Source organism: Bufo bufo, chromosome 1 (genome assembly GCF_905171765.1).
Source record: "Bufo bufo chromosome 1, aBufBuf1.1, whole genome shotgun sequence".
Lineage (NCBI taxonomy): Eukaryota > Metazoa > Chordata > Amphibia > Anura > Bufonidae > Bufo > Bufo bufo.
The window spans coordinates 107,378,279-107,399,509 of record NC_053389.1 but is presented as its reverse complement, the minus strand read 5'-3'; the positions used below and the strand labels follow the sequence as shown (position 1 = coordinate 107,399,509).

Below are 21,231 nucleotides of genomic sequence, written 5' to 3'. Positions count from 1 at the left end.
GGCCCAGATGGGAAGTGGTTAAGAATGCAAAGAATTTATTAAGTAACATGAAGAACAGGAGGACCTCCTCCTAACAACTCCATTCTAGCCTGCTCTACACTGAACAGGCTAGATTACTGACTCCAGGGGGAGGACCTCATTGTAACAACTCCATTCGCCACATTTCCCAGGCTGTTGTGGTCACGTGACTTACTGGACGTGAGTGAATGCGGGAATGTTGAGAAATCGTGAGGTTGCGGCTGATTGTGCAAGACCTGTGCGAGAAATGCAAACTACATGTCCCATGATGCACCGGGAGCCCGGCCGAGCAGACTCACTGCACTAGACCAGCCCTGCGAGCTCACACTCTGCCACCCGTCTGGGCAATAGGGCGCAGGTGTCGGGTGTAAGGGGGCACGGCAGGCCCGGGGAGGAGACACCTCGGGCACACGTCGCCTGCAGTATGGAAGATCACAGGTATCAGCATCCCGTTATTACATAGTGGCCCCAGGGCCCCCACCGTATGGTCAGCGCATAGTGGGTCTGCTACCAGGGCTGTGCACATCCCATGTATCTGTAAGGACTACAAGTCCCAGCATGCACCAGAGTTGGAATACCTTTGCACAAGTTCTTTTTGATGTAGTCAGTCGAGGGGGTTTATGGGTCAGCCTACTACTACTCCTCCTGTCCAGGGGTGGGAAGTAGTCCTCCTGTAGGGCTGAGTAGCACCCCCCGGTCTCAGTCCATACCCTGTATTTGGACCCCCTATGTGGTATGGGAGGGGGTCCCTCTGTACAGTGAAAGAACACAAGACCTGTGCTCTGGAGGGGCTGAAATAATTGTGGGGTCTGAATGAATTTTGCTGTGTGGGGGTCTCAGTTCATTTTGGGGTCTGAATTATTTGTGGGATCTGAGTTAAAGGGGTTATCCAGCGGTATTCATTTTTCTAACATATGGTTCACAGTGGGTTAAAAATAAAAACCAAGCCCCCCCCCCCCTCAACCTTGTCCCTCTGTCACGGGTCCTGTGCTGCTCCAGTTCCCGGTCCTGATAGAGATATTAGGAAAGGCATGCACAGCCAATCACGGGCGAGGTGCCACTGATCTGGTCAGTGATTGGCTGAGGGAGCTTTTCCTGTATTTCCAGGCGATCGGCCGGGGACCAGGAAGTGGAGAGCAACAGGGACTGAAGCCGCTCTGGAGGGGATCGGAGAGGGTGAGCTCGTTATTTTAAAGTGTAGCTCCATTTAGGAAGAACACTTACCATCCTGCCCAAAATTTAGAACCGATGAGGGGATGCTGGGCTGTCGCTGGTGGACGCCAAAGCCTCACCTTTCCCGGGCCCACCCTGCCTCCCTCCGTCGGCTCTAAACTTTGAGTGGAGTTGCTGGTGTCCTTTGTGAATGGAGCTACACGTTAGGATGTCGCGGTGTAAAATAACGCATGTGACTGTTAAATTCCACAGGCCTATTGTCCGACAGACCAGCGATGCCAGTGACCTGCCCCTGCCCAACCTGCAGCCTCGGCACCAGGAGCTCATCCCTACGCCGTTTGGTCCTGTAAGTGCACTACAAGTTCTAGATAGATTACAATTTGTCATCTGCTTACAGTCTTAGGTGAATACTTTCTGTACAGATACGGTAGCAGAATTTTAAGCGTACCTGCGTAATGGCTGTGTTTCTTTGTACAATCATAACTGGGAAGGAACAGTTATGTTTGGACTTCAATTATGTTTTTTTTTAGCCATATTATTCCCTGTTCCAGCTGCACAGCTAGATGCATTTCACTCAGAAGCAGGGGGTGTCTACCTTCTATGGAATCGGTGACCTCACTTCCCTTACTTCCCACTATGTTTACAGCCGTGGGGCTCACAGAACAGATAAGGAGGGATAGATCAGAGTGACGGACCTACAGTGTATAGGCAGTGATTCTATCAGGGTCTCAGCTAGCTCTGACACCCCCCCACTTCATCTTAGGGTACATTCACACTAGTACAGGGGCTCAATACAGGAAATAAAACTGATCAGTTTTATCCTAATGCATTCTGAATGGAGAGCATTCCGTTCAGGATGCATCAGTTCAGTCCCTCTTACGTTTTTTAGACGGAGAAAATACCGCAGCATGCTGCAGTTTTCTCTCCGGCCAAAAATCCTGAATACTTGCCATTAATTTACATTGAAGTCTATTAGTGATGGATCCGGCATTAAGTGTTTGGTAAAACGGATCCGGCTTTCCCGTCTGCGCATGCGCAGACCTTTTAAAAATGCAAAAAAATAATAATACTGGATCTGTTTTTCCGGATAATACCGGAGAGACGGATCCGGTATTTCAATGCATATATCGGATGCATCTGCTTCCGGATCCGTCTGACAAATGCCACCCGTTTGCCTCCAGATTGCCGGATCCGGCGGGCAGTTCCGGCGACGGAACTGCCTGCCGGAATCCTCTGCCGCAAGTGTGAAAGTACCGTACCCTTAGCCATCTTCTGTGTCTCTGTTACCAGGGATGGATCTTGCCTGACAACAGGGAGCGGACTGCGAGTTAGGTGGAAGTGAGACCCCTAGTGGCCATCACCTTACAGCTTACACCACTGTCTGTGTGAAAGTACAGTGGCCCTTTAAGGGTGAACTCTACTGTGAAAGTCTGCAAAATTTCCACAACAGAATGTGCATGCTGCTGATTTGAAAATGTATGGCACGCTGCTCTGAACGTTCTGCATGTGGAGGAGAGCACCATTTTAAGAGCAGTTTGTCCAGTTTCAAAAATTCACTAGAATCATTTGTGTTCAAGTTTTTTTTTGGGATGTTTAATATTAATGACCTGTCCTCAGGATTGGTCATCGATAGCGATGAGCGAATCGACTTCGGATGAAACATCCAAAGTTGATTCGCATAAAACTTTGTTCTAATACTGTACGGAGCAGGAGCTCCGTACAGTATTAGAATGTATTGGCTCCGATGAGCCGAAGTTATTGCTTCGCGAAGTCTCGCGAGACTTCACGTAATAACATTTATAAATTAATTTGTACTGTAAAAAACCATTTCCCGAACTCAGGTTCGGTTCCAAGGTACAAGCAATCACTTCGGCTCATCGGAGCCAATACATTCTAATACTGTACAGAGCTCCGTACAGTATTAGAACAAAGTTTTATGCGAATCAACTTTGGATGTTTAATCCGAAGTCGATTCGCTCATCCCTAGTCATTGATATCTGATCGATGGGGGTCCGACTCCCAGCACACTCCAGTCTCTTCCAAGGCGGTGATGTCACATTCATGGATCGGGGCTGCAGTACCGAGCACAGCCTCTATATAATATACGGCACTGTGAGTTTCACTGGAGCGCCACTGCCTCTTCAGACTGCTGATCAGTGGCGGGTGGCGGACCCCCATCTATCAGATTATGATGACCTATCCTGATGATTGGCAAATGATGTTAACCCTTTCCCCGTGTGAATTTTGCACCTTAGTGTCCAAGTAGTTTTTATTGCCATAATTTTGGGGAACACATAACTTGCAGATTAACTTTTAACTCTTTCTGGGTAGGATTAGAAAAAAAAATAGCAATACTGCCATTGACTTTTTATGTTGTAAATTATGTTGTGAATTTGTGGCATAAATGGCATGATAACTTTATTCTCTGGGTCAGTTACAGCGATGCCAAATACATATACGGTAGTTTTTTTTACGTCTTTCTACTTTAATACTAACTTTTTTTAAATTTATTTCTATGTAGCTGTGGGAGGGCTTGATTTTTGCAGGACAACTTGTACATGATCACTTTTAATTTTTTTTTTTGTATTTTTGTTTTTTGTGACCTATGCAGAAAACAGTAATTCTGGCATTTGTTTTTTATTTTTATTTTACACTGTTCATCATGCGGGATAAATTACTTAATCACTTTATAGTTTGGCCTGTTGTGGATGCAGCGATACCAAATATACGTACAGGATTTTATTTTGTAAATTTTTTTTCCCATTGAAACACTTTTTCAATGGAAAAAGGTGTTTTTTTTTTTGTTTTTGTTTTTTAAATACAACTTTAATTCCCCCCCCCCCATTTATTAGGGGACTTGCGATCCTTTTATCGCTCTCATAATATATTGTATATTTCTACATACTTATATATACTTATAATATATTGTATTACTTATGTAGTGCAGTGTATCATGCTGCATGAAAGATGACAGGCAATCTCTTAGGCCTCGCCTCTGAGTTCCTTCATTGTACCCCTGGCTGCCGAGGACAGAAATCGGTACCCTACATTCTCATTCGCTGCGGTGCCGATGCGTGACAAAGGGAGCCCCCCTCCCTCTGAAACCACTTAGATGCCTCGGTCGCTTTTGATCACACGAAAGTTGCGCTCCTGCTTTCCTCTGCACGGGAGACCCGTGCAACACTTAGGGCTCATGTACACGACCGTAGCCTGTTTTGCGGTCTGCAAATTTCGGATCATCAAAACACGGACACCGGGCGTGTGCATTACACATTTTACAGAACGTCCTGGCCTCTATAAAACGGTCCATTCCTTATCCGTTCTATTTTTTTTTGCAGGTGCACATGGTGTCTGCATCTTTCGTGGCCCCATTGAAGTGAATGGGTCCTCATCTGACCTGCACAAAATGCGGATCGAATGCAGAAAAAACCAATGTGTGCATAAGCCCTTATTCTAGGCTGCTGTAAAAAAAAAAAAAAAGGTGACTGCCTAGAAAGAAAAAGATGTATTGGTGGTCATTAAGGGTTAAACTCCTGGAAAACACCTTTTAATAAAGGAGTTTCAGGATCCAGCTTCTCGGACACGCCACAAACATGTTGCCATCACCTGATCTTTTCCTATGCAATGGTTGCTACCGGAAATATGTAATATTATAAATTGTCTAGGTTAAAGGGTTGTGTCCGCTACTTAGCATAGAGCAGGGGTGGCCAACCCGCGGCTCTTTGCCTCTTCAAGCCTCTTCTACCCTGCAGGTCCAGCTCGCTCGCCACTACGTCCTGATGCGCACAGTGTCAGACCGTAGTAGGTGGAGACGCGCACTGTGACCTGCCGCTGTGCGCATCAGGTCACAGCGGAGACCGTGTCAGACCTGCAGAGTAGAAGGTGCCTGATCAGGAGAGGTAGATGATTTCTTTAAATTATAGTACTGAGCATGGGGGTCTGATCTAAGCATGGGGGGGTCTGACACTAGGAGTCTGATTAGTGTTGTCTGATCTGATCATTGAGGGTCTTATTTTGGGGGTTTGATTTGGAGTTCTGATGAGGATTGGGGATCTTATCTTAGGTCAGATGAGCATTGGGGGTCTGATGAAAAATATTTTTTTCCTTTTCTTCTCTGCTAATGAAAAATAAGAAAAAAACCTCAGATCAAATGAAAATGTATTAATATATTTTTTTTTTCTTATTGTTCTCCGCTAAAACCTAGGTGCATCTTATAGGGCGAAAAATACGGTGACTCTTGTGTAAATGTATAGCTTGTGGCTCCTGGTAGTCATACATTTATTTATTTTTTCTGGCTCTTTGTGTCTGCAAGGTTGGCCACCCCTGGCATAGGATATCAATATCCGATTGTGTGGATGCTGGTGGATTCTGCTGCAGATCTGCCATTGAATCTACAGTGGAAATGTTTGCCCAACGTATGACGCTGGTTTACGTGGCTCACGGGGCATAAGGAGAAGTGTCCACTGGGCGGCTCCCCCACCGCTCAGCTTGATTGACAGGTCTCTAACTGTGTGCAAATGGAAAAAGACTGTCAGGCCGGGCAGGGAGAAGCTAGCGGCAGATGCCTGGAGTTTCAGCGTAAATGATATTATGAGGGAGCCTGTTGGTATATCATACTGCCTGTGATAACGGAAGCATATATCTGCTGAGGGGTTCCCTTTAACTATTCTTTCTGGAGAATTGGTAAAAACCACTAACAAATCCACAATAAATAGCTGGGAGCTCTCGTATAGTGGAGCAGGTAAGAGGTGCGGAGATTAAAGCCTGCTGCCACGTATGTCTGCCAGGGACCCGATGAGGAAGTCGTGGAGAATTTCATTTCCTGTTTTCTTTTTCCTGTTACTTTCTATCTCCTTTAAAGGGAACTATGCCTGTTAATTTTCGTCTATATATAAAGAAGGACATTATATTTATATATATATATATATATATATATATATATATATATATATTAGGGATGCACGATATGGGAATTTTGTGCGATTAGGGCCCTAAAAATTGCGATAACGATGTGCGATGCGATATTTTAAGGGAATTGTGCTAGAGGTCTATTTGCTTGGATTTTCCCATAAGAGCCGCTGACGCGGCTGGGTATGACATAGTTATGGGGGATCTGTGGATGGCGCTGTTATGTGGGGGATCTGTGGATGACGCTCTGTTATGTGGGGGATCTGTGGATGACGCACTGTTATGTGGGGGATCTGTGGATGACGCACTGTTATGTGGGGGATCTGTGGATGACGCACTGTTATGTGGGGGATCTGTGGATGACGCACTGTTATGTGGGGGATCTGTGGATGACGCACTGTTATGTGGGGGATCTGTGGATGACGCACTGTTATGTGGGGGATCTGTGGATGACGCACTGTTATGTGGGGGATCTGTGGATGACGCACTGTTATGTGGGGGACCTGCGGAGGGCGCTGTTATGGGGGACCTGCGGAGGGCACTGTTATGGGGGACCTGCGGAGGGCACTGTTATGGGGGACCTGCGGAGGGCACTGTTATGGGGGACCTGCGGAGGGCACTGTTATGGGGGACCTGCGGAGGGCACTGTTATGGGGGACCTGCGGAGGGCACTGTTATGGGGGACCTGCGGAGGGCACTGTTATGGGGGACCTGCGGAGGGCACTGTTATGGGGGACCTGCGGAGGGCACTGTTATGGGGGACCTGCGGAGGGCACTGTTATGGGGGACCTGCGGAGGGCACTGTTATGGGGGACCTGCGGAGGGCACTGTTATGGGGGACCTGCGGAGGGCACTGTTATGGGGGACCTGCGGAGGGCACTGTTATGGGGGACCTGCGGAGGGCACTGTTATGGGGGACCTGCGGAGGGCACTGTTATGGGGGACCTGCGGAGGGCACTGTTATGGGGGACCTGCGGAGGGCACTGTTATGGGGGACCTGCGGAGGGCACTGTTATGGGGGACCTGCGGAGGGCACTGTTATGGGGGACCTGCGGAGGGCACTGTTATGGGGGACCTGCGGAGGGCACTGTTATGGGGGACCTGCGGAGGGCACTGTTATGGGGGACCTGCGGAGGGCACTGTTATGGGGGACCTGCGGAGGGCACTGTTATGGGGGACCTGCGGAGGGCACTGTTATGGGGGACCTGCGGAGGGCACTGTTATGGGGGACCTGCGGAGGGCACTGTTATGGGGGATGTGTGCTATGACACATGGGGCCACGAGGGGGGCCAGCATAAGACACACATATAGCATCTTATGCTGGTCCCCCTCATGGCCCCATGTGTCCCTTCATGTGTTAACTCTCCTATTCATAAAATGGCCAGCCTCTGTACTTTCACTATGAATGCACTCACACTGCAGAGAACGGCAGAGAGCGAGCCGGCCGGCGCGTGACTGACGTCACTGGCACGCTCCTTCCACTTAATTCAGGAAGCAGGAGCGTGACTAAGTGACGTCAGTCCCGCGCCGGCCGGCTGTCTCGCTCGCTCCCGCTCGTCGCTGCAGTGCATGCATTCATTGTGAAAGTAAGTACAGAGGCTGTAATAGGACAGAGGACTTTTTTTTATCAATAGGGGCCCCTTCATATATAATAATCGCGGCATTTTCGGCTCGGCCGAATCGCCAAACCGCATTTGCCGATTATCGCGATTCGATTACTTTTGAGATATATCGTGCAGCCCTAATATATATATATATATATATATATATATATATTTCCTGTACCTGTGCTGCCTGCCCCGACCTATTGCCTGTCTGACCATGTCTCTGCCTTATCCTTTGGTCCTGCACCGTTGCTCCTGGTAATGTCTCTGCCCGCCTGACTACGCTTGTACTTCTAATACCTACTCAGGTACATCCTGGTCCGCACGGACCAGCTGCCACTGACTCGGTGGATTGCTCAGGGTAGTTGCCAGGGGCTTCTCCAAACGGCTGAAGTCTATCCTCACCATCTGAGGCTCTAGTGAAAACCAGGTAGTTGCTTAGACACGCCCCTTCAGAGCATAGCCAGTCAGTGGCACAGTGGGTACACACCCGCTGATCCGTGACAAACTCAAAAACTATTAGCAAGTACCTGTTCCGGTGAGATGGTAGCTCAATGCTGATATATTACAAAAAGAATGTTCAGTCCATCGGTGTTGCAGGATGAATCGCAGTGCTTCTTGCTCAACTTCAAAAACGGCAGCCATCCCTGATGAAGAAGCCCGTAGGCTTCCAAACACGTAGGATTGTTTTTTGGTCCCTGGCACTTACCGTAGGACCGTTGTGACGTCACACTCCATGCTCCGGAATCCCACACCAACAGTCTCCTTCGCGCGCGTTTTGAAGTTGAGCAAGAAGCACTGCGATTCATCCTGCAACACCGATGGACTGAACATTCTTTTTGTAATATATCAGCATTGAGCTACCATCTCACCGGAACAGGTACTTGCTAATAGCTTTCGCTAAACACCCTTTCTTTATTCCAGCGCTGGTACCACAATTTATTTTATACATTTTTGCATGTTTAATTGGATCGAGGCAGCCGATATCCTTTTAGGTACTCAGCAGCGGCTCTGTATACTATTGGCTTATAGAGTTAGTCACCCACTGACAGCGCAGGTACAACCATACTATACTTTTAAACTCAAAAACTCATCGATCAGTTTCTACTAAACTTGATACACATATCACTTACTATCTGGGAAAGAATACTGTGGAGATAACATGCCGGTACACAATTAGTTTCTGTCTGTCTGTTCTTTATGTCCGACCAAACTACTGGACCGATCTTCACCAAATTTGGAACACAGGTACATCAGGTGTCTGGGAAGGTTTTAGACCGGGTCTCGGCTCTCTAGGACCGTTCCTGAGATATTCCCAAAAAATGACCTGCATTTGCCAATACAAGCCTGCAAGTCTTTCTCTTCATATCCCAACTGCCATACACAGTCACGTGTCCCTTATCAGCCAATAGAAGCTCGCAGGCCCTAAGTCTCCACATACACACAGTTTTACTCCAGGTTTCCATAACAACCCAGCCATTTTTCTTCACTGCTGTAGGTTAGCTTTAGGCTAGGGCTACACGACTACATGTGTCGTGTGACAATAAGTCGCACGACACATAGGGCACAACTACACTGCTACATGTGTTGTGCAACATTTTTTAATGATAGTCTGTGGAGGTCACTGTTAAGGGGGTGGACACTGTGGAGGTCACTGTTAAGGGGGCAGGGGCAACTGCTGTGTAGGTCACTGTTAAGGCAGCAGGGTGCTGTGGAGGTCACTGTTAAGTGGGCAGGCCCCTGAGGAGGTCACTGTCAAGGGAGTGGGGTGCTGTGAAACTTACTGTTAAAGGGGCAGGCTGCTGTGAAGGTCCCATTTTAAAGTGGCAGGGCACTGTGGGGGGTCAGTGTTAAGGGGTGAGAGACTGTGGAGTTCACTGTTAAAGGGGCGGGGTGCTGTAGACGTGACTGGGGGATACTGTCGATATCTTTTAATAACACTTACAAACATTAAATGAAATATATCCGTGCAAAGCCGGGTCCTTCTACTAGTCTGTTTATAAATCTAAAACCTGTCTTCTCAAGCACACACTAAGGGTCCATTCACACGTCCGTAAGTGTTTTAAGGATCCGCAAATTGCGGATCCGCAAAACACGGACACTGGCAATGTGCATTCCACAATTTGCGGACCGCATATCGCCGGGCGCCGGCACTATAATAGAAAATGCCTAATCTTGTCCGCAATTGCGGACAAGAATAGGACGTTCTTTTTTTTTTGGCGGAAACTGAAGTGCAGATCCGCAGATGCGGATGCGGACAGCACATTCCGGCCCGATTGAAAATGAATGGGTCTGCACCCGTTGCGCAAAATTGCGGAACGGTTGCGGACCCATTTTGCGGACGTATGAATGGACCCTTACTCCACCTATTGTTGGAGGGGCTGTGAGGCTTGTGAGACCACCCTGCAGCTTCTCCCCTGGCGCTTTCTTATGTTCACTTGGAGGAGCTGTGGTTGTACCATAGACCAGGGTTGGCATGGCGCCACAGCTCATGTCATTGTGTCCAAGGGGGTCTCGATACAGTTTTCAAAAATATGAGAAGGTAGAATTGTCTGCAAATATTTCTTCTCCAGGATTGTCTAGAAAACTCTTAAATTATGGGAGATCATTTGCACTTCTGACTTTTCCTGCTGCTGGCACACTCCACTAAGGGCATGTGTCTTTATATTGCTTTCATTGACTTTAGTTCTAAAGTCGGTGAAAGCATAAATTAAAGCACTTCATGTCGGGACAGTGCACTGGCGGTATTATTTACCAGGGGGCTGTGTGCTGGCACTAGTATTTATCAGAGGGTGGGGTGCTGGCAGTAATATTTATCAGAGGGCGGGGTGCTGGCAGTAATATTTATCAGGGTGGGGTGCTGGCAGTAATATTTATCAGAGGGCGGGGTGCTGGCAGTAATATTTATCAGAGGGCGGGGTGCTGGCAGTAATATTTATCAGAGGGCGGGGTGCTGGCAGTAATATTTATCAGAGGGCGGGGTGCTGGCAGTGTTATGTACACCAGTGGTCCCCAACCTTTTTTGCACCAAAGACCAGTTTCATGCAAGACAATTTTCCCAGGGATCGGTTGGGGGGAGGGGGCTTGGGGGTGGGCGGGGCTTAGTGGTGCTAGTCGGCGCTGACTGATTCACACGCATAACAAAACACAAGGTGCATATTAAAATATATAACACTATATAACGACTATATAAACTGACTAGGGTCTCTGCTGCACTGTACCGTATTTTTCGCCCTATAAGTTGCACCTAGGTTTTAGAGGAGAACAATAAGAAAAATATATTTTCCATTGCACCTCAGGTCAGACCAGCAATCAGACCCCCAATATTAATCAGACCTCTGCTGACATCCCTAATCAGACCCCAATGTCAATCAGACTTCAGATCAGACCCCCAATGCCTCAGATCAACCCCCCCAACCTTTAGCCATCTATCAGCCCTCATGCAAAGCCGTCAGCCCCCAGTGAAAAAAAAAAAAAAAAAAACACTTGCCTCTCCTGCTCCTGGACGCCACCGCTCCTAACCATCATGAGCCTCTTCATCCTGCTGTCGGCTGTGTATCGCGGCGCACAGTGTGAGGTCACAGAGCGTCCACACACTGTGCGCAGCCCTGCACAGTTGAGCCGAGGACCAGGAAGCGGTGAGTACAGATCCTTCACCGCTTCCTGGTCCTCCGGTACTAATGAAAGACGGCCCTGATTGCCGCGGCCCGGCAAACAATCTTGCAGGGCCCGGTCCTGGCCAGCAGCCCGGCGGTTAGGGACCGCTGATGTACACAATAAAGGTCCCTTCTTTCAGCTGATCAGCTGGTGAGGGATAAAGCCACAGAAAAATGTTTGAGGGAAAAACACAATATGCTCCATATACGTATATAACAATCTTTTACCACTAGAGGGCTATATTCATTCACAAACTTACTTCTGCCTGGCCATCATCTCTCTCTTATGTGTTCTTGGCTTAACCATTTCCAATCTCGTGCAGCAGAGTAATGAAGACTCAACCGTGTCTCTCATACAGCTCATAGGGATAGGTAGGTGCACTAGTAGTTGTGGTACACAGTATGGGGGATGATGGTCACTCACCTCTCTTGACTTGTCTGTTTATTCTCAAACTTTTAGCAAGAAAGTACGGAGATGCTAAAAAAAAAAAAGGCCTCACAGAAGCAGGAGAATGACCATGCATGTGAGGACATTTCCACCACCAGCTCACTGGTCTCATCAGCCAGACTCTCGCTGTTCAGGCTCTTATGACATGTCTTTATTGAGATCCTGTGGCCTAAATGAGGGGTTCAGGGTCAAACTTCTTCAGCGAAAAAATTCTCTAACCATTTCCCTTACAGACAATTACATTTATAAGTTAGATGCAGGAACATCTGTTTCGTACAGAAAGGTGCTGACAGAGGTCAGGATGACCACCATGGTTGGATGCATGTCAGTTTGACCTCCCATACCAGTGATTACTGCTGGTGCCGTTGCCCTTTTGGTCTCGCTGAGCCTTGTGCTGCTCTAAATATTCGCCTTGGTCGCTTTATAAACTGATCTGAAGGGGTCTGCAAGCCAAGATAATCTCTAGCATTAATGACGTTTTATTTTTAATGTATTCTAACAGGTCAAGCCTTGGACTGAGCTTCCATGGCCGATAAAAGCCTACTTCTGTGTGGCCATCATCTCTCTCTTATGTGTTCTTGGCTTAACCATTTCCAATCTCGTGCAGCAGAGTAATGAAGACTCAACCGTGTCTCTCATACAGCTCATAGGGATAGGTAAGTGCACTAGTAGTTGTGGTCACTCGTTTAAGGTCACCTCTCTTGACATGTCTGTTTTAATAATTGTTATTCCCCATGTAATAATGATGCTGGAGCATTGTTTCATATACTCAGTTTCATCCTGAGTTATTGCTACTAGAAGGTTATGAATTGATCTGCTACTTGTTGTTACCAGTAGGGGGTGCATTGAGCAGATTTTCAGTACATCATATAGAACATTAAAGGGAATCTGCCACCAGTGACCTCCCTATCCAACTGTTTGCATAGTCACATAGCTGTGGTTCACCTGATTAAAACGCTGTTTTTCTTTTGTAGATCAGAGGCTGTGTTCCTAAGATATGATACTTTATCTTAATATGCAAGTTAGGCCTGTGGTGCAATGGGGGTGTCGCCATTGCTCTTGTTGCACCCAAGCTCCACTCCTTTCTGTGGTCAGCTCCTCTCTGGCTGCTTTGATTGACAGAGCGTGGCAGTGGGAAAGCAGCGAAGGACGGACTGACCACAGAACTGAGTGGAGCTTGGGTGCAACCGGAGCAATGGTGACGCCCTCGTTGCATCAAAGGAATAACTTGCATATTAGGAAAAAGTGTCCTAACTCGGGAATGGAGCCTCGGATATACAAAATGAAAACGCCATTTTAATCATGTGAGTCACAGCTGTGTGTCTATGCAAACAGTTGGATAGGGAGGTCGCTGATGACAGATTCTCTTTAAATGGTGCGGTTAAAAAATACAATTTATCCCGGTCAAAAACAAGCCTTCGTATGGCTTTGTTGATGGAAAAATAAAGTTTTGGCCTCTTTGAAGGACGGCATGAAAGAATGAAAACAATGCCTCCAAGATTGACTTGGTCCTTTAAAGGGGTTGGCCCATTTTATATATTGGGGGCATATCCCGCCTCTGGGACCTGCACCTATCTCTAGGACGGAACCCATGAAGTGAAGGCGAGAAGACCGCACATGCGCGGCCGCGCTCATCTATTTTTAGAAATCCCATAGAAATGAATGGGAAACGCACCACACAAGCGAGTCCTCCGCTCTATTCATTTCTATGGGGCTGGCAGAAATAGCTGAGCCAGCTGTTGGCTATTTTCGGCAGTCCCATAGAAATGAATGGAGGGCGGCCGCACATGCACGGTACGCTCTATTTCACTTTGCGGGCTCCGTTCTAGAGATATGCCCCCCTAGTGTATGTGATGGGTCAACCTCTTTAAGGGATTAAGCAGATTATTAGTATGTAAAATATGACTATAAAATGTATTATATGTTCTATCTATTCTCTCCAGGACTAGGCAAAGACATTGCTTGACTATGAACAATCAATAATAGAATATTAGTTATCAAATAATAATTGTGTGCAATACAGCGGTCGCACTACATTTTTTCTGGAAGAGTACAAATACTCCTCTTACAATTTTTGAGGAGTATTTTTACCCGAGGAGGAGTACGAACGTTGCGGTAATACAAATACGTAGGCCTACACTGGTTCACATCTTCGTTGGAGCCACTGTTGCAGATTCTGTCAAAAAGACCTGACTCCTTCATAGTCGGCGGAGTCTGTTCAGCTTCTTGTCAGTTAGGCTGGACTTGCATCACGTTTTTGTCATACATTTAATGTACACAAAAAATGTATATATGCTAACAGACACTTCAGACAGATGGCATACTGTGGCATCCGTCCCATAGAATTCCATTGTAAAAAAAGAAAAAAAAGTATACGTTTACCTGTGTATTTTCTTTGCTGCACTTTGCAGGATAGAAAAACGTGGTATACTACGCTTTCTCATCCTGCAGAGTCCTGCAAAAAAGTGTTGTTTTTTTTTTTTACAATAGAACTCCATGGTGATGGATGCCACAGTGTGGCATCTGTCTGAGTTATCCGTTAATGTATACAGTTTTTGTGTATGTTGACTGTATGACAAAAACCCACCCTTATGTGCCCGATCTTGTACTTCCGTTATTTTCATGATTCTGCTCATCTAACGGAGTAGAACAACAGAAGTAAATAGCGAAGTAGCGAAGCTCCTTGCTGTGAGGAGATTTGCTATTGGTTATTTCAGGCACAGGCAGCATCGCTGCGCTGCCTGTGCAGTTCACAGCGCGCTGCACGCTGGTACATTTCAGGGAAAAGTCTAAGGCATATTGGAACGCCTTAGTCTACTTTCACACTCGCGTTTTGGCTTTCCGTTTCTGAGATCCGTTTCCAGGGCTCTCACAAACGGTCCAAAACGGATCAATTTGCATTCTAATGCATTCTGAATGGAAAAGGATCCGCTCAGAATGCATCAGTTTGCCTCCGATCAGTCTCCATTCCGCTTTGGAGGCGGACACCAAAACACTGCCTGCAGTGGGGACACAATCCGCCACAATAGAAAACTGATCCGTCCTCCATTGACTTTCATTGGTGTTCAAGACGGATCCGTCTTGGCTATGTTAAAGATAATACAAACGGATTCGTCCATGACGGATCCGCACAAAACGCGAGTGTGAAAGTGGCCTAAGTCTTTTTCTAGGGAGTAAAATAGCCTGAACAGGCATCAAGGACGCTTGTACAGGCGTTATTGCGACCTCTGGTGCAATATATATTGTGCTGTCATTGGCCTGGTGCTGGCGGGTGTGATGATGTCACTGCATCGCACCAGCCTGCAGTGCAGTCAAAACACTTTGTAGGCTTGAGGCCTGAAGTAGCCTCTGGCCTACAAGAGTGAAAGGCTTAGTCTTTAAAGCGTCATTGTACTTTCAAAAAACGTTTGACATGTCAGAACGACATGAAAAGCTTTGATCGGTGGGGTCTGAGTGCTGATATGCTGAGTACCAGTCATAGAACAAGGAAAGAGAAGCACTCAAATGGCGCGACCCCTCTCCTCGCTGCAGGACACAAGCTCAATAGAAAGTGTATGAGCCCATCTCAATTCTGTCTCCTCCGGAGACCTCCACCAATCAAAACCTTTCATATGCTGCTATGACACAGCAAAGCTCAGTGACACTGTAATTGTATACGCGTCCTGAGGACTCAAAGGCAATTGAAAGTGGCAGCACCTAGGGAACCTCTAAGGGCGTCCTGCCAGCCAAAAAAATGCCAAGGAGAAGCCCTGACAAAATAATATAACTGATTTCTACTTGTTTTTTTCCAATAATATATTGCACCTTCTTCAGTTACCACATTGATGCTCCTCGTCATGTGTCCTCATTTTGAAAAGTAGGTTATCAATTGAAAGCCACGGACAACTCCTATAACTGTTTAATAAAAGAACTGAGTAAAGAGAATGCAGTAAATTAACCTGCAGTCCAGGGTGGATTAAGTAGACGGGCTCCAAGCTGTTTCCTAAACCTGTGCCCCCCTATTTTCTGCTGCTGCCTTGCCATGCTGTCTATAGTCAATACCACCTTTATGTGCTGTTATTATTCCCCTTGTCAAAGGCCTGTGTCCCTACATACTGTCCAATGATGGCTGATAGAATCAGACTATGTAGGGAGAAATCCTCTTGACCAGTTGTCAGTTAGTACTGGGCTACACAGAGACTTTTTGTGCAAGAAAATATTTTTATAACAAAAATGTCGAGAGGTGACAACTCCTCTATAAATCCAGTGACTCACAAGGGGCGTATCTTATTATTTCAGACACTCTTTCCTTTTCTTCTCCATCTGGCCCAGACTTCCATGACAACTTCTCCTGACAACTGTAAAATTTGCGGCTAAGACATCTTAGGCTACTTTCACACTAGCGGCAGGACGGATCCGACAGGCTGTTCACCATGTCTGATCCGACCTGCCGCTATTTCGCCGTGCCGCCGGACCGCTGCTCCGTCCCCATTGACTATAATGGGGGCGGAGCTCCGGCACGGGGAGAGAGGCCGCCGGACTAAAAAGTCGGACATGCAGTACTTTTAGTCCGGCGGCCTTTCTTGAGAGATATGGAAATGTATTTATATTGAAAAATACCCCACTATAATAATATGAGGGAGTTCATTTTCGTGGACGTGACGTCCCGAATGAGGAGGTTTAAATGCACCCGTACCAGAAGTGAATGTCGGCACGCCCCTGACGAAGCGGAACGAAACCCGGTTCGGGCAGTGATATTTTATGTGATTTGATTAAGACAACAAGTTTATTGTAAGTACAACAAAGTGCGACTATTTGTATCTATATGCGGTGAGCACTATGTATGCATCTTTTCTTAAGGCTGCAGCTCTAGAATAATGGGCAGAAACGAGCATTGCGGTACCTGCGTTCAGCACTGAAGTATATCGCCATAACAAGAGAAGTGTGAACACCCGTGGGCTAAGAGACAGCACGCAGACTTTGTTAGTTGTGTTGAGCATATACTGACAGGCTGCACTTTTAATGGTTTCACCTTTTACCACTTGTCTAGTTTGCGCAGATTCGCTACCCTTTTTCAAATATATATTTTTTTTCAACCCTATGGACGATTTTTGATTTGATTCTCGATTTTCTTATTTTTGTTAATTAAGCTGAAAAAAAATACCAAGACTCAATTCAGTAAATGATTTTCTTCAAAGAAATAACTTGTATTCAGGAGAAAGGGTTTACATTTAAAGGGGTATTCCCATCTTTTAGAAAATGGGGACATATTGCTAGAATATGCCCCCATTGCCTGATAGGTGCGGGTCCCACCTCTGGGACCCGCACATATCTCCTAAACGGAGCCTTAAAAGTCATGGAGGGTGCACCATGCTTGCGCGGCCACCGCTCCCATTCATTACTCTAATGGGGTCAATGGAAATAGCTGAGTGAGCGGCCACATAGCAAGGAATGCAGGGCCGCGGCGCGCCCTCCGTGACTTTCCCTTTTAGACAAAAATCTTCATTTTATTTTTTAAATTATTTTTACAATACTTCCTCTTAGCTGAGTTTTAATTTTTATTTTTTTATTGATATGTAGTCTCACTGTCTTTGGGAGGGTGGAGTGGTTAGAATAGAGCCCTGGAGCAAATTATCATTTGAGAATCATGAAATGAAAACCTGCTTAAGAAAACAAGCTGTCAACAAGCTGTTTTTGTCACGTACTGAACCACAGAGAACATCTTCCAGGTATAAGGGTTCATAAGTCTTGTGTTCTATATCAAAACTGACAATACCGGGTATTCTCTTAATTCAACGAATTCTTCAGGACAATCTCCTGTAAAACAAACTGATTACCTTTTAAAGGGCAGTAATGGTAACGAGAAGTTACTCTTTCAGAACCCCACCCATCGATCTAACAGTTATCCCCTATCTAATGGATAGGGGATCATTTCTTGTTATCAGAATACCCTGTAGTGAACCTACAGTTCTGTGTTGGTGAATTGCATAGCCCGCATGTCCTTCATGTGTTTCTGTTGTCATTCTCTAAGAATGGAAGACTGCTCTTCTATAGGGCTGCAGGGAGGAGGTAGCTCTATCTGCGGGTGCCAAATATACAGGCTTGTGGGGAAGATAAGCAGTGCTGTACAGAGTTTGTCCCATTCACAGCAGTCCCTGTCCCCAATAAGGCTCGCAGTATAATTTTTGAGACACGTACCACTTTACCAGGGCCACTGTCTTAGGAAGCCAGTTAACCTTTCAGTGTTTTTGGAGTCATGAAGGAACCCACCAAACACGGGGAGAACATGCAGATATTGGCCCTGGTCAGATTCCAACCGAGGACCCCAGCATTGTGCAGCCGCTCAATGATTGTCATTTCCATGTGAGGGTACATAGAGGCAATGCTCTCAGTCAGTTTTACATTACCTTGCCTTTCTCTGAGACTAATGTAGACCTGCCAGAGTGGCCGACCCGCGGTGGTGATCATACTTGCTTAGTCCCCGCCATTGGGTTTCGGTAGCTTCCAGGGCTCCCTGAAATTGGCATCTATTGACGGGGGAGGACACGTGACCGATGCAGCCAATCACAGGCTGCAGTGAGGACCTGCTCCCCTTGCATCACGTGACCAGTTGTCGCCCATCGCCCTGTTTCATTGAACATGTATGGTCAGTTTGAACAACTGTAACGTACAATATGGACTGAAGTATGTATGGCCGTGTCTCAGAAATGATCGTCGACCAGATGTTTGCTCAACTGCTTTTCAACCATCAACCCACTTCTATGTATTGTGTATGGCCAGCTTTAGAATTCTTTATCTTTTTATCAGTGTTCTGCATCTATTACGTCACCCGGGGCATCCTGCAAGAGAACCGCCAGGAACTTATCGTCTTTGTGCTTTCCATCTTACTGGAAATGATTCGTTCAATTGTCAACTTTAGTGTACTCTCTAAAGATGCGAAACCTGATATACAGGTGAGTGTTTTCTTACAGAGCCAGCCCAATACCATAATTCATGGGGTTCTGGATGAAAATTCCAGGTTAGATTTTTTGTCGAAAGCGATAGAAGAAGAGAGTGGCAAAATTCGCACTTCACAATCTGCTGAAACCGGTTTCAACCAACTTCTGCTTACATCGCGTTTATGGCCTCCATTTAACTTATATGCCGTGACATATATATTAAGCGGATACCTATGACGGACACCATACAGTGTATGCTGATGTATACCAGCCAAAAAGAGGCCTCCGTCTGGCTAACGTGCCCCTGTAGGCACATTTAGCCTGTATATCAGAAGCTTTCCTTTCACATACACGTTGTGAATTCCTGTAGTCTTTTCTGGCAGAGGAACAGCCGGATACCACTGTACACTGCCGGATCCCCATTGGCTATAGTGGGATCCAACGGGCTTTCAGCTGGGCAAAAAGGACAGTCGTTTTTGTCAGACCGAAGCCCAGCATATATGCCGCAGATCGGCTGGATCCCTGTCCGATCCTGTTATAGTCAATAGTGAGCCAGTGGTGCCCAAAAATGTCATTGAAAGACCTCTGGGGGACACTAGCACTTTTTTTTAAATGTATTTTGCACTATTTCCACTGTAGCTGGGGCATCCAAGGGAGCCAAGTTACAGGGGAAAACAGGACCTTTATTGCGATGCACCACGGGGCGGGCACGCCTGCTATAGTGAGATGTACATAATTGAAAGTTGCTCAGAGTACAGTACCGGAGGAATTGAATGTTAAAGTGAGTGGAAGTTACAAAAATCTGAGCATGCAAATAACTTTCACAAGAAATAAAAAAAAATACTGTCTGACACTCCCAAGCCAAGAGGCAAGGCAGTAGTTGTTGTTATACTATATACTCGAAAAAGATTCAAGAAATCCAGCTCCACTTCGATAAAGGAATCTTTATTTTGCTTGCGGTAAAATCTCATCCAAATATGGTTACAAAAGGTCTTGTCTACGTGTTTCGGGCTACCGGAAACAATTCCAGCCCTTCCTCATGACACATTAAGACATTAAAAGTGGCACCTTTTAAAAAGGGAAACTGCACCTGTTTTCACTAATTGTGTTCACATGACTGCAAATGCCCTCGAAAGAGTGCCACGCCTCTGAACAACTCTTCTCATGAAAATAAAAAGAGAAAAAAAACATACAATACACAGTAAAAGAAACTATGCAAAAAACACATAAGGTATATACTGGCTAGGAAAATAATAGGATATAATAAAAAGGAGAGATTATGTTCCTAAATATGGAAGCTACGTGGGCTCTGGAGGTGTGGATTATTGTTGCAGGATTAAGTCCAAACGTTTATTCGGACCATCTGGTTGGTGCGTATTTAATGCAAAAATCCAGAAGGACTCTCTATTTAGTAATTTTCTTCTGTGGTCTCCTCCACGTTTGGGGAAAAAAAGCTCATTCTATGCCCTGCACCACCATATCCGATGTGTCCCCACCATGGCAAACAGCAACATGCAGACTGGCTGCAGATACATTGCGATTGCCATGGTGGGGCACATCAGAAATGTGTTTGCGTATTTTGGCATTGATGGTACACCCCACATATTGCAGCTTCCATTTTTTGCATGTAATTAAATAGACTGCATGAGTTGTGTTACAATTAAGGTACGATTTCATTTGAAATACTCTGTCATTTGAAGCTGAAACAAAAGTCTTGGAGATCGACATATGCAACAGATGCACTTATGATGTCCACACCTGTAGCTCCCTTTGGTCTTAAGCCAGAGTGGTTGCGATTTTTTCTTTTCCTGGTATAGGCTGGGGCTGAGAGAGTTTGCGATGGTGGGCGCTCTTCTAGCTGCACATTGAATCCCATCTGCAACTATGTCAGTCCATTCCTTGTCATATGCCAGGACAGGAAAAAGTTTTTTTTATAATACAACATATTTGTTTTAAACTCTGTACTATACTGTGTGACAGATTGTTCTTCCTGTTACTATTACTTTTAGAGTTTTTGTTGTCATTTTTGTTTCTGTTAGTAACTGTACTGCGGGGTTCACCCCCCTTCAGCACATTTTCCTGTCTTGGATAAACCAGGGATCCTCTTTCAATAGTTGACACCTGTCGTATTGCATCCTCAACCTGTTTTGTGCCATACGCTCGTTTATATAATCTGTGAGAGATATTTTCAGCCTCAATCATGAAGCTTTTTTCATCCGTGCAGTTTCTTCTTGCACGTATTGTCTCACCCCTTGGTATATTGGCTATGACATGTTTAGGGTGACAAGATGTAGCATGTAGTGTGGTATTCCCTGCCATGGGTTTTCTATAAGTGCATGTGAGGACTTGATTGGTGGAGGGATCCCCCCTCAAGCGCAAATCCAAAAAAGAAACCTCCCGTATATCATGGTGGACACTAAAGGAAATAGTGTCCACACAGGAGTTGATATAACCACAGAAGGATGGTATGGCCGCCACATCACCCGTCCAGATTAGGATCAGGTCAT

General features: G+C 46.1%; 1 protein-coding gene across 1 annotated transcript in view; it reads left to right on the top strand.

Moving 5' to 3' along the window:
- The first annotated feature begins 284 nt into the window (after nucleotides 1-284).
- The window catches only part of LOC120997557, a 47,675-nt gene continuing 26,728 nt past the window's right edge, over nucleotides 285-21,231 (top strand). Inside the window, exons 1-4 of the mRNA XM_040427651.1 lie at nucleotides 285-456; nucleotides 1,444-1,537; nucleotides 12,310-12,463; nucleotides 18,594-18,739. Coding sequence (XP_040283585.1) covers nucleotides 443-456; nucleotides 1,444-1,537; nucleotides 12,310-12,463; nucleotides 18,594-18,739 — 408 coding nt within the window. The 5' untranslated portion in view covers nucleotides 285-442. The remainder of the gene's footprint in view (nucleotides 457-1,443; nucleotides 1,538-12,309; nucleotides 12,464-18,593; nucleotides 18,740-21,231) is intronic.